At 36.6% G+C, this 14,698-nt stretch overlaps 1 protein-coding gene across 2 annotated transcripts in view; it reads left to right on the plus strand.

Moving 5' to 3' along the window:
* EXT2 (exostosin glycosyltransferase 2) overlaps window positions 1-14,698 on the plus strand; it is a 73,008-nt gene that overhangs the window by 45,898 nt on the left and 12,412 nt on the right. For both annotated transcript variants that reach the window (XM_015630856.3, XM_015630857.3), the window contains exon 10: window positions 8,859-9,025. In XM_015630856.3, coding sequence (XP_015486342.1) covers window positions 8,859-9,025 — 167 coding nt within the window. The remainder of the gene's footprint in view (window positions 1-8,858; window positions 9,026-14,698) is intronic.

Genomic DNA, 14,698 nt, shown 5'->3' on the forward strand with positions numbered 1-14,698 from the left:
CTGTGCAGTGGTAACAGGTGTGGGGAGTGTGCAAGGTGTCTGGAAACAAACTCCTTTCAAACCTAGACCTCTCAGGGCGGATGCAGCACTGCTGTTACAGAATTATTTTGTTATGCTGGCTGATAAAAAAGGTAAGCAGGTAAGAGAGCAATGGATTAATTAAACACTTGACTGGAAAGTTTTCAACCAAATAACATGTAAAAATAAAAAAATGGTAAGCTACATCTATGTGTGCTAGATATCAGTAGTAATTCTAAGATTATTTTTTCCTTAGTCTTAAGAGTTTGTAAGGATCATTTTTTTAACTTAATGTCTGAGAGCTATCTGTGGAAATCTGAACTCATGGTTCTGTGTTTTCTTTAGAGTCAGTGAGAAGAAACAAGATGAATCTATGAGAAACACAGATGTCTTGTGCAAAGACAACAAAGTTTGAAGTTTACACAGGGTTTTTGATGGTAAAAATATTAAATCTTGTATGTGAAATAGCAGAAAGAAAATATCACAGGCATTGATGATTCTAATCTGGAACCTTAAAATGTTATAGAATCTGCTTGTTATCTTAAGTACTTAATGAATTTAGGGATGTGATCTTTGCTCTGCCAAAACTTTGGCTGAGTTTTGCATATTTTCTCTGCTATGCATTGTATGCAAGAAGCCCATCAATGCAGCAATGTCAGTAGGCCCACTGGACACACATCTATGTGTATAATACTAATATAAATAGTAAAAGGCTTGAAATATTACAGGAAAAAAATCAATATATTTCCTCTCACTTGCTCTGGATCAATTAAAATAAATATTGTGGTTCAAGTGCCTGGTGCTGGGAATATTTGTGTAGAAATAATGATTTTCTCCATCAGCCAAACATTTTCTTCCTTTCATTTGTGTTTTTCTGAATTGCCAGTACTGAAATTTAAGAAAATGGTCTGTGATAGAAATTTCCACCAACATTTGTTTCAGACAAGTGAAGAAATCACTTTGTCTACCAGATAAATCATATTACAATCTATAAATTCATTACTGTTAGTCAATATGCAACAAGCTACAAATCATGTGTGGTATCTTAATTCCTTTTTTGGTTCAGTTTTATAAAAATAAAAAGTGTATTTTAAAGAATGTATATTTTCTGTTTAGGGGATCCTGGAGCTAAGTTGCTGATAAACTTCTTTTGGTATTACTGAAATAATACTCTTTGTATTTCTATTTGATGCTCTTAATGGACATTGATATAAACTATTGGAGATAAAGAAAGTGAGTGTTGAGTATCCTTTGGATTGTTGTATCTTAAGAAAGTTTTATCTTAAAAAAAAATAATAAAAACATCTTCAGTAACAGGTTTGGGGATTTTTTACATACTGTGCCTTTGGTAGCCAGCACTGGTAAGAATATTTTTTTAACTTCTCTCTAAGCTTTGAATTAATTTGGCTTCTTGATGATGGGCTTAATGCCATTTTCCTTGATTAGTTAGAGAACTAATTCATGATGATTTTAGTCTTCCATAAGGCATATAACAAGCATTTTGCAATATTACTTCCATTAGATTAGGGAAATCTAGAAAGTTTGCCTATCAAACCTGTCTTAACAAACTGGGCCCTAGTGTCCTAGAACCAAATATTCTGTTTTGTTATATACAAGAGGAATTCCATGCATTTCAGTAGAACAATATAAATACTGTAATATGGATAGAAAGCACCTGTTTTGTACCTGAACAGACTTTTTCACTCAGCCATAATGGAAAGAATTCTGGTAGTAAGTAGAAGTAACATGCTTGATGTTCTTTCTGACAGTTTTTTTGAAACTTCAGACTCCAGCAAAATTCTGCCATTCAGTATTAGAGACTGAAAAAGTATTAATTAGGTTTCATCAGCAATGTTCAATTAGTTGTATTCATGCAGATTACTATAGGCCAGCTAGAATAAGCATCGGATGAGAGCTTGTACAAAAGTTCAGGTATGAGAATTGAGTATGCTATATGGGATTCTGTGCAACTGCAGGTACAAACACAGCATGTTTAAAGATGTTTTCTGCCAATTTTGTGTCAGTCTTTGTCTACCTTGCACAACTTCTGGTAAGGTTTATCCTTTTTATATTTCCAAGTGGGCTCCATAGAAGTTTTGGGAAGCCAGAGCATTATATTATTAATATTTGGGATCCATGTTATCACTAGTCATGAGATACTCATAGATGTTGTTATTGAGGCAGTAAATCAGAAAAAGAAATGTTTGTACAAATGTCCTTGTATGAGTCATCATAATCACAAAAGTGATTTTAACAAATAAGTGGATTTTAAAAATATTGTCATATTGGTTTTAATACTGATGGGCATTCAGTTCTTGTCATCAAGAGTGTGCACTGTGTTTCCAGCTCCTCATTATCCTTACCCGCTGCTTCCAACTGCAAATGCAACAAACCATCTGCATTCAAGTATCACTTGCTATTTCTTTGAACTTGATACTACTTAGAAGTGGTGTCCCAAGAATATTGGTTAGCTCTGTAGAGCTGCTGTACTGTCTCATTTTCCCTAGGTTGAGTGTTGAAACTGGGGATGGATGATTAGCATGTAGAGCAAATAATTTCCTTTGTAAATACACTTCTGTCTGCTAACAAGATCAACGATAGTGTGTGTGCTGCAAAAGAACTTCTTCAGATGTTATTAACTTCCCAGTTTCTCAGAAGCAAGGATACAGAGAATGGTATTTAACAACAGAATGGTATGTCCTGGTTCCAGCTGGGACAAGGTTAATTTCTGCAGTCTGAACCACCTCACTATTCTGTACTACCTCACTCATTTCGAGGGGAAGGGAGTCTCTTCCAAGGAGAAGGGTTTCCTCTGGTTGAGAAAACTTGGTGGAAGAAGCTGACTGGAATTGTCTATTGTTGGTTTTTTTCCCATGTGAATAGTTTCTTTTCTTGCACCCTGTTGCTGGTACTGTTGCCACTACTTGTTCATTTTATCTTGTGCTGTTTCCAGTAAGTTGATTTTTATCCCAGCTTGTGATCTTTGCCTTTTGTGCCTCCAATTCTCCTCCTTTCTATCCTCCTGCAGCAGGAAGGGGGAAGGGAAAGAATGAGAGAGAGCGAGAGGTGTGTGGTTTGGAGAATCTTGGTGAGGGCACTGAACTGGGGAGTCCCATTCCCAAACCATGACACAATGCCATTTCTCTTTGAAAATAAATAATATCTTCCATGGAAATATTGTGCTCTATTATTTTTAATGATCCCCTTTTATGTATGATGTAACAGTTCATTCAGTACTGAGAAAAAGGGCTGGATTTCAGACTAAGACATCATTTTTATATATAAACAGCATGCAAGCTTATGTTAGTTACATTTTCACTACAAACATCTGATCACAAGGCTAGGGAGGTGTGGAAAATGAGAGAAGTTTTTTGTGTGAAAGGGTATTCCTTTAGATTATAAGGAAATTGCCTCTTTCTCATGACTGTCCTCCCTTCTCTTATTTACATGTTTCATGTGATTTTACTGGCAGTTGTAGCTGAGAAGCACATAATTATAGGATGGGATTTTTTGCTGCTCTTTTATATGTATTTTAATTGGGAATGTAACTATGGTACCTTTTTATCCTACTGTTTAAATAATCTTGAAATCATGCTTGAAAATTTTGCTGTGAGATATAGACTTGCAGGATTTAATGGAGGAATTATGGGGTGGCCAGAAACACAGCCGTGCATGTGGTTGTTAGGGTCTGTATGCCCATTAGAAGAGGGAGATTCATTGGGTAAAGCTGGGAGACTACTGATTTTGTGTTTAGAGGACCACACACTGTTTTCTGTCAGCTTCTCCAGCAATCAGTGCATCACTAGTCCTAAACAGCACATAATGCAAATTGTGACCTGAGTCATTACCAGAGAGCAAGTATAAGTGTTATTGACTTTTCTCTCATGATTATTTCAGTATGACACACAATAGGAGGTGCCTGTCATTCTCTTCAGAATCCTTATATAGATGGACTTGCATTCACTCCAGAGAGCTTTATTTCCATAATTTGCTTCTATTTTCTGCTGCATCACAGAGTCCTCACTGATCTTTTAAAAAGTAAGAGTAGTCCCCAGTCCAAACATGCATTTATAATTTTGTATGCCTAAAGGATCTCTTGCCATGATGTAAGATTCTTAAGCTTCTTCTGTGTTTGTCATACTCCGTTAAAGGTCTATCTAACTGTAAGAATAAAGCCTGTGCTTTTACCTTGGTTATATCAAAGTCTAGAAAAAGTGCTTCACCCAGAGTGTGGGTGGGCACTGGAACAGGGTCCTCAGAGAACTGGTCACAGCACCAAGTCTGACAGAGTTCAAGAAGTGTCTGAACAATGCTCTCAAGCACATGGTGTGATTCTTGGGGTTGTCCTGTGCAGGACCAGGAGTTGAACTTTGATGATCCTTTAGGTCCCTTCCAACTCAGGATATTATGATTCCTAGCTCTGTGATAAACTGCGAATTTTCTCCATATATGTTTGGCTGGTGCTGAGGTTTCTCAGAACTTTCTAAGCAGTATCTGAATATTCGATGTGTGATGTTACAGCAGTAGCACACCCTGTTTCTGGTTGTTCTTTAGATACAAACATTTTTCTTTTGTGGTCCTTTAAAATAAAAATAGGCAATTATAACCTTCCTGATGGAGTCTAAAACTTTGACTTCTGAAATGACTGCTGTCTTTTGGAGTTCCTGTGGTAAAGCTAATTTGTAATACTTGGATCTCTCACTGCAGCCTCTGTCCTTTATGATAGTCAATTTTGCACAGGTTGCCAGTTGCTATCCAGGTGTCATTGTGTCATAAAATCTCACATGAGCTTCAATCTCTGTAGGGGCAGCAATCTCCAGTATCAAGTCAGCCTCTAGGCAGCAAATAGCCATGTGCATTTTGCATGCTGCAGAGTAACTGGCACCCTAATGCCTTGTTCAAAGGTTCTCCAAAATGCTTATATTTTCTTTTCATTAATCTAAGGCTAAATTCAGAAACTTTATATTATGTTTCTCAAAGCACAAATATTTGACAGTAACATACCCACTGTTGAAAACTGGTCATTTTGAGAGACTTTCCAAGACCTTAGTAAATCATGTGGATTTAAGAGGATTTGCTGACATCTGAGATGCATGCTGATTGTAATTAGATTACATCTTCATTTTTCATACACTTTTCATTACTTTTTATTCTATAGCCATTTTTATGCAAGTGGCATGTCTTTTAGTAAGCTATCAAATAGTTGATTTTTCAGAAGAGCTGTAAGTTTAATGCTTGTATGCATGCTTGTTTTTCTGAATTACTGTTTTTTGATCCTAGTGATTTTTCAGTTTCAATTTCTGTTTCAATATATTCCTGCACTTTGTTGCAATTTGGTTGCATTTTTTGGTTCCATTTTTTTCAACACGTAGCAGACATGAAAAGAAGAAAAGACTGAATAAAAGAACTCTTAGCATGTATCAAATGTAAACTTTGATGCTACATACAAATACAAATTTACAAATGCATGCATACCTATGGCAATTCTGATTGCAACTGAAACACTATTTCTGTATTTCTGGGGTCTATTAGGCTGTTTAAAATTATTTTATACCAGTCCTGGTGTTACATTTGGATAATTATGGGCAATTATCCAAAGGTCTTTAAAAAACTTGCAAACATTACACAGTCTGTAGCCTTTATAAGGCAATGACATCTGCCTTTGTGAGGTACCTGCTACTGTCTGTTACCATTTATAAAATGGTACTTGCACATTGTACAGTAAAACCAGTAAGGAATCAGTGAGTGAAATCAAGAGTACTAATTTGTAATAAACACTTCCAGTCATTCAGTGTTACTGCCTTCTGAGGTTACGATGACTAGTAAGCTGAAAATTTTGAATTTCAGTGGTCTCCTACTGGAATCATCATTTCCAACTATGATTCATGCAGGGCTTTTAAAGACCGTACAATGCTAAGAATAAAATGAGCTCGTAACACTAGAATTGGATTCAATGCTCCATTTTTGTAGTGGCCCTAAGGAACTTGCTGTATCTCCCCAGCTGGTGGCTGACCATGACTTCCATCAGTCCGTCAGCAATGGGATTGAATCCTGCCAGCTGACTACTGGTCAAGATCACAAGCCACTCACATGTGCTAGGGCTAATGCCTCATGCCTTCTAGAAGAAGGGCAAGAGGTGAGTAGAACAGGACAAGAATGTGTATATGTGTCAAATAAAGGCCATGATCTTCAAGGCCACACAGATAAAAGATTTTACTGACACGTTTTCAAACTTACAGGAAAAACCTTGGGGTAGGAAGCTGAATACTGAATACAAATTTTGCCAGTATATATCAATCTGTGTTTCTTCATTGTTTTTTGTTTGGGTTTTTTTTTTTATTTTTTATTTTCTTTTGGCCACTCATGCATGCCAATCCTTTCTAAAATACAGCTCCAAGAAAAACTGACTTTTGAAGCCTCGTTGTGGTTTGGAAATATTGCTTTGTTTTCCCGAGAGAAGTAATGTTTGGACTGTGGTGTCTTTTAGCAGTGTGCAGATTTGTGGGTTTCTTGAGTGTTGTGTGAGCTGTTAAATCTGAGATACCCAGTGGCAATGAGGATGTGGACACTTCTTCCTAATAGCAAATTTTACTTGTACATGTGGGAATGAAGTAGTTTCTCTTCTTCTCTGGTACTGTCTTCCTAGTGCAGCAGACTGACAGTGGAAGGAGTGCTAAACTGTCTTGGAGGCAGACCTGATTCAAGGTTATGATGGAATTGGAAGTGTGTGCAGATAATTGTATCCCATTATTTTTGGTGTTGTCTGTCAGCCAGCATTCTTCAGATCCTTCTGTTGAGAACAATTCCAGTATATGATCATATGTTGTTTAAAAACTTAAACCATTTTCTCAGGTTAGGACTTCTCTTATTTTTGTCCTTACAGTGGATTTTTTCATTGACACCTATTTTAATTTCCACTTTTCATTCTCAAAACACAACAACAAGGATCTTATTTCCTTATGCTTTTTTCTGAATTTCTGTATTTGCTCCACGTGTCCTAGTAGTTTTATTAAAACTTCCTATTCTTATCCTGGTGACAGTCAACAACCTTACTTTTCATGGAGTTTGAGGCAGAAGGTGCAGTAAGACCATCTGGGTTGACCTGTGAATCCACATTGTCGTTCTTTTCAGTCCAGTGACTTTTAGCTTGGCTGCATCTTCTGTAATAATGCCCAGTCTTGTTGAATGACAAGATGTACAGAACCAACTGCTGTCCTTTTTAACTTTTGCCAGAAGTTAACCACTGTTACTATTAAAAATGTCTGCCTTATTTATACTTTGAATTTGTCTGGCTTTAGATTCCAGTCATTGTTTTTTGTTATGTCTTTCTCCAGTTTGTTGAAGATACATGTAATTTTTCTTCTTGTGTAGGTGCTTGTGCATGTTAATCAAATTTTTTCTCCTTCTTTTAGTAAACTAAACAGATTGATCTCCATGTTCTTTCTACCAAAAGGCATTTTCTTCTGACCTCAAATAACTCGTGTGACTATTTTTGTACCATTTTCAATGTTTTAACATGGTTTGAAATATAAAAACACCAGAATAAAACAGCATTTTAGCATCTGTCTGTCTGTGTCTGCAAACAGGTAAAATTGTGTTTCAATTTGTGCCGTTGTCTATGGTCTTTTCACTGGCCACTGGAAGTAGCCTAGTTCTTTCTTCCTTGCAGCTTCCCTTCAGGTATTTGTATATATTGGTGAGACCTTCCTTGAGCCTTCTCTTCTCTAGACTAAATAGCCACAGCACTCTCAGCCTTTCCTTGTAGGGAAGATGCTGCAGTGCCATCATTACCTTCATGGTTCTTTGCTGAAATCTCTCCAGTTTGCCCATGTCTCTCTTGCTTTTAATCAAAATACATTTTCATGTGTAGTTGCTTTTGGGATGCTCCATACTTAAATAATGACTACTGTTAACCTTTGTGGTAGAAACTGTACATGGTTATATGCATTTAGAATGAATGTTTAATATTCAGCCCTTACTTCCATTTCCTTTGGCTTGGTGCTCTATACTTACAGCTATAGTTACTCCTTTGTAGGAAGAGAATAGGGTTTTGAAAATTTTTGAATATATGCAGAAGCTGTTAACATGATACTCAAAGTGCTACATGTTAAACATCTAGGAAAAAATGGAAATTAATCCCATTGTAGAGTGACTTGGATTCAGTTTTGTATCTACATGGGTTTTGTTGCTATTTAAATCCTCATTTGACTTGTGAATTTTAATGTGTGTGTAGTCCAGTGCTCTATTCTATTTGGAAGAATGCTGTAGGGCACAAGTTAGAATCTATTTGTATTTACCTAGTTTTAAATTATCACTGTGACTTTGAAGATGAAAGAAATTGCTGAGATACCAAATCTACTCCTTAGCAATAGTCAATAGTGCTAAACATTTAATTGATACAATAACATTTATTTTTCTCAGCACCTGATAGAACTAACACTCTTAGTCTAATTCTTTATCACCCTAGGCTTGCAGTCAGTGATTGCATACTGCTGCTTCAAATGATTTTAATTGCAGTTGAGTGAAGGATCTTCTCATGCTGTGTGTCCTAATACATATTATCCCTACACTTGCTCTGTGAGTGTTGCAAACTATTTTCTGTGTAGCTGCCCATGAAGCTCTTTGTTGAGACATACAGAAAGAAATGTAGCTGAACTTCTGCCTCTTGCCTTCATATGCTCGTGTTTGCCAAACTGAAACTGCTGTAAATTTGCCATTAAGAAGTTTTTGTTTAGATGTGAAGAAGAAAAGAGTAAAGAGTGGCTAAGATGGATGTGCAGACTCAGAAGTAAAGTATAACATTGAATTCTATTTATTTTAATTTTTCTCTAATTCTCTAGATTCCCTCTGGCCAAAGATTCGTGTTCCCCTGAAGGTTGTTAGGACTGCAGAAAACAAACTTAGCAACCGGTTCTTCCCGTATGATGAGATTGAAACAGAAGCAGTGTTGGCTATTGATGATGATATCATTATGCTAACCTCAGATGAACTCCAGTTTGGCTATGAGGTAAGACAATTGGTTTTTCCCTGTTTCTTAGACTGTTCACTTCATCATTAGTATATATAAAGTGTATATAAAGTGGAGGAAGCACTGTACAGTCTGTTGATTCAGATTGTTTCATCTTTCTTTACCATAAGAGTTCAGTGCTAACTGAAATAATTCTACAGATAGTCATTACTTTATTGGAAAAACTACCAGCTAAGAGGTTTTCAGTAACTGGCACAGGAGTGCCAAGAGACTCCAGAAAATGTTGTAGTGGAATTAGTGCAGTAGAAACAGACTGAAGACTGAACTGTATTTTTCTTAGCAGCTTCAGATAAATAGGAAATGCTAGCCAAGTGCACATGTCTTGATGGACAAGACAAGTTTCAGAGATTAAGTGTTGGGAACAGAGGAGGCCTCTTGAGGACATGCCAAAGTAAGGTGGTATACAGTGAAAAGAAGAACTGAAGAATTTCAAGGAGGGGACACATGGATCATGTGCTTGAAATGGCAAAGCTTCAACAGCTGCTGTTGTGATGAGGGTATGGACAAAAAGAGAGCTTGTCCAAATCAGTTACCCATGGCAGTACAAAGAGGTGACAGTCTTCGTAAGTTCTTGAATTGTTTGTTAAAAGTACACTTGAAGCAACACTGTTGTCTTTCTTCCAAAACTATGTTTTGATTTAGGTAATTTTTGTCTTCTATCAGCAATTGAGCAGCGGAGACATCCGAGTTGAGATCAGAAGCCAATTTTATTGAGTATACAAGGTGTTTATATAAGGATTTTACTTGTATGGCACCTATATAGGGTTTAATTTTGGTAACAATTTCCCATTGGGTACATATTCTTCATGACATCATTTCACCTGATAATCATTACAAAGTTTCACAACATATCTCTTAGTCACTTCTATCCTAGGGAGTAGACATCTGTGTCTGTCTCTCCCTAATCTGTCTGATTAGACCTGAGATACTAGGCTTCTTTATCAGTTCCATTGTATTCTCTGTTTTATTCCCCATAGTCTTCCATTTGTATTTGAGTCTATGACACAGTCCATAATCTAACATTACTGTGTATTTAAGACAAAGATGCTCTATTTGTAAACAAATCAGAAACATTAGAAAATGTAATACCATATTTTAAGAAAGCTTTGAATTATTTAGTCGTACCTGTACATGCATTATCAACAGCAAAACAACACTGCGCTTCCTATGTGAGAGCTAGAACGTGAAACTGTTACCTGAATTGAATGAAATTATGAAAACTGCTTCTCTAAAGTGGAGAAAGCTAGTGCAGTTTGGTAGGTGTCCAATTTTTAGCAATCTTAAGTGCAGTTAATACAAGACGATATTTTTTTAAAATATGTTGGAAGTATTTCTTAAACGTATGTACATGTGTGGTAAAATATTGCTCTTCTTCTCTCTTGAGAGAAAGAGATTGTTAGCAAGTAACAAGCTTTTGGACTCCAGAAATGTCTTGTGATGATGTAGGTATGCTGAAGTAATAACAAAGATGTTAAGTAGTGGAGACAGAGGTTTCATCTATCATGTGTGTCTCCAGGAAGGAAATACTTCCCTTGCCAGGTTAAGAGTAGCAGGTTAATACATGAAGTGTGAAAGATGGAAGGAAGAGAAGACAACTGAAGGAAGGGGATTTTGGCTGCACAAACCTTCTCTATACTTTGTTGTCTGCATTGAATGCTTTAAGCATTGTACTGCAACAGCAGAGCAATCAAGTTCTGGCAGTTCTGCAAGCTGACTTTTGCCTGTGTTGGTTCTTATAACTACTAGTTTTAAGAGTGATCTGATGAGATGAAAGATAGCAGATCCATAATGTGCATGCTGCATAAATCCTTGCTCCATTTGCAGTTTGATTTCCATTTTCATAAAGCTGTCTCAGATAAAGTGATTAAGGAGTGACTGACTGAAGTCACCTTAGTGACTACGTGTAAATAGTTCTGCTGTTGGCAGAGCAGACTTGAAGGGCTTTGAAGCAAAGATTCAACTGCAGCTGGGTTCCAGCTGTGTCAGCCACAAGTCATGCAAAGCAGAACCTTGGTTTTCATGTGTCTGAACTGTTAATTTTAACATCCTCAATGGACAGTATCTGTAATATCACTTATATTGAGTCTGGTCACTCATACAGAAAGGTGCTATTCTAATGAAAAGCAAAAATAAGGCAAAGAAAATTTGATGTGAATTCTCCTGCAGTCAGTGCAATTCAGGGATAATTGGGCCCTGCAACTGTTCATCTCCTAGGATTAAAGTCCAACAGGTCTAGCACATTTGCTGGCTCATTTATTGGCCTTATGGCCATGTGTCTTGGTTGCAGGGACTATCTGAGTAACAGTCCTTATATTCTGTGTGAATGTAACTGTTTGGACATGAGGTTGTTTAGTTTGGCACACTGAAAACTGTTTATTTTGCAGTTTTTTGCATTTTATTATAAATCCTATTCCTTTCTGATTCTGGTAAGTCAGATTACTGCACAATAACGTTGATGGAAAATTAAAGTGCCGTATTGAGAAGATAGTTGAGGAAAACCTATGAGTAATTTGAATCCTTATACTTTGAGTTTGTCTTCACCACCCCCACCCCCTCAGTAAATTAATTGAATATAAATGTCTTTGAATACAGAAGCAGAGAAAATTATTCTAGAAATACACAATTTTCCTCGAATAGGGGGTGGGTGATATAACTCCTACTCTCTGGCACAGAAATCAGGGGCTGAAGATTGATCTTTCCTGTCCTTGAGTGTCTGTGACTTGCTTGACAGGCCTGAGCTGGCTCCCAGATGTTTAAATTGTCCTCAGCCTGTGATAATTTATTTATCTGTTTATGTGTGTTACCAGAAAAGTATCTCTCAAACTATTGACTCATTTGCAGGGGAATCCATAGGGAACAGTAGCAGCATATAAGGTTACTAGAAAGTTTTCTTTTAAAAGTAGGTCTGCTTCTGCTTTGGTCATATGAAGGGCTGGAAACGTGACATTCAGTAATTCTCTTTTCTCTCCTGACATCCTTGAGACTTTGCATTTAAACGTGTAGCAAAACCCCCTCTGTCACACACTTGTCTGAATGTATAGAGCAAGCCTAAAAAAAAAACCAGAAAACTTTGATCTCTGTACACTTTCAGCCATAAAAAATTATAGTAACACTCAAAGTGTCAGACTTTTTTTACTTGTTAAAAGTGAACTATTATGGTACAGTGATTTATGACCTTGCATAAATCTATTGGAGCAGGCAGAAAAATAGTCCCTGTGTGCTGCTGTATTAAGGTAGCAGGAGAATAATCATGATATTCTGACTTTGGAAAAAGTAGTTCTGTTAAGTTACATGACTTGGGACACTGGAAAAGAACTCCTGTGTCTATGTAATTTTTTCCCAATTACTGAACTTTGTTGTTCACATAGTATCAGAGAGACACAAGAAATGGAACAAGTATTTAGATGATCACAATCTTAAAAAATTAAAGCAGAACCATTAGCCACCTCTGAAGTGTTTGGTGTTTGAATACAAGACTGAAATCTCACCTCTGTGTATCAGCTGGCCTCGAGGCAGATGTTTTAGCGTTAAGTAATTTCTTACCACATACTTTTGCATCTCTTTGTCCTTACAAAGTGTTTTTATTAGAGCAAAAATATAAATAGTCCAAATGAGGATTATTGTTCTGAGCCTATGTTTTTTGTTCATAAAATGTACAGTTTGGTGCATTGCTAAGTTTGCATTTTTTTCTGTTGAAAAATTTTGGCCTTCTGTTGGTAATGATCTTATTCTGTCTCAAAATTGTTTTTCAGTGCTTCATGCCTCTGGCATTTTTAAAAAAGAATCTATTCTGTTGAATTGCATATTTTGCTAGGCTGAAATTTTCATGAAGTTTGAATGTCTTCTTCAGAGGAATTTTTCCTTGCTCATTTTGACTTTAAAAGTTTAGTTTTCAGCAGTGTTTTGTAGGATGAGTACTATCTCTGCTTAACAAAAGAATTATTCACTGCTGGCCACATTCAAAGCTCTTCTTCAAATTGATGATATTTTACACAATGTGTGTGTGCAAAGCATCATGTATCTTTTAATGGCCTCTGCGTTTACATTTTACTTTATTTTTTTAGTGATAGCACAAGCCATTCCTTTGAGGACTGGGAAAGAATTAAGAGTGGATGGGCCTTTGGAAGGCAGGAGTACTGATGGGTTGAGTTTGTTTTCATTTGTAGAGAATAGTCAGTGTTTTGTTCTTACAATGTTGTCATGGTAGCCTTAGAAATGCTGACTATTTTTCTGTTTATTAAATTGCTGAAATTGCATGTGACTTAATGTAGTTTACTGAATTTAATGCAGAAATGTTTAAGAATGTTTTGTAGAAGGAAATTCTTCTCTATCCTTCCAGCTACATGGAAAGTTTGCTGTTCTGATGGCACAGCAAATTGCACAGAATAGTTGAGGCTGTGAGGCAGAAAGAGCTCTGGAGAGGTGAGGCTGGAGGGTGTTTTAGCTATGCTGTTTATGTCATTTGGGAACTCAACTTGGAAATAAAATTACTATAATTTCCTTTTGGTTTTCCTTACAAGACTTTTAGTAAAACTACTAAGTCAGAACTTCTATTTGACATTTCATCTGGGAGAGGCTTCATCCAAAAATATTTAACTTCAGGGTTGACTAGTAGAGTCTTTGGAATGACTTGTCTGCAAATAAGTATACCTCCTTTTCACTTGGTAATGTTTTTCCTTGGATGTGTCCCTTACTAATATTAAATCAGGCCATCCCTCTTAGTCTGAGAAAGCTAATAAGTTCACTGGCTAAAATGAAATGTATTCCTAACAGACTAATAAATTATAGGCAACCATCAAACAGGAAAATGGACGGTAGTACAAAATAGAGAATAGTATTAGAATCATTACCACTGTTTTTATTCTGAAAGCTTCCTTATAAGCAGTAGCTGTATATATTAATTTTGGCACAAAGCGTATGTATGGATTTGGGCAATGAGCTGGATGGAGCCATTGGGAGCCTTTCCAGAATTACCATTTGAGTGAGCTAGTGGTGAACATTTTAAAAAAGCCAAGCTTTTCCACTGACTTCAAAAGCATCACTTTTAAAGGGAATCTTTGTTCAAAACACCAAAATTATTTTTCAGATGCATTGAACTGACAATTTTCAGAGGCCAGGAAATTTTTTTACAGGGCAGAGTTGATATTTAGAGTGACTCAAGGACATGTGTATGAGTAATGTGCATTATAGTTGGCTTTTATTTTATGTCATTTGGAGTCTTGATGATGACACCAAGGGCAAAAACTAGAAGGAATATGAATCCAGGGTTCTGTGTTGAGAAGGCACTGCAATCCCGTGGGAAGCAGTAGCTGACTTTAATCTTTCTTTCAGCTGCTGTTAATATGCATGCCATTTCCTCTACAAGAATTCTTAGCCCAGTACGGTGCAGATCTGTAGTGTTCTGTCAAATCCTTTGTTGAGCTTCAGTAGCTCATGTGGTGGTGCCTTCCAACAGCTGGGAGATAGACATTTTAATATTCAGGTTTAAAACAAAGTCATTATTTTTTTGAGTCCTGGAGAGTGAGGAATAAACTTTTGAGTGTCATACATTTAGTTTTGTGTTCTTTATTAAGGTTTTCTACATCACATCAAAATAGCTATTTCAAGCCCTCACTGGCTTGCCTGCTAGAAGTCTGTATTTAATTAGCTTAT

The sequence above is a fragment of the Parus major genome, chromosome 5 (genome assembly GCF_001522545.3).
Source record: "Parus major isolate Abel chromosome 5, Parus_major1.1, whole genome shotgun sequence".
Classification (NCBI taxonomy): domain Eukaryota; kingdom Metazoa; phylum Chordata; class Aves; order Passeriformes; family Paridae; genus Parus; species Parus major.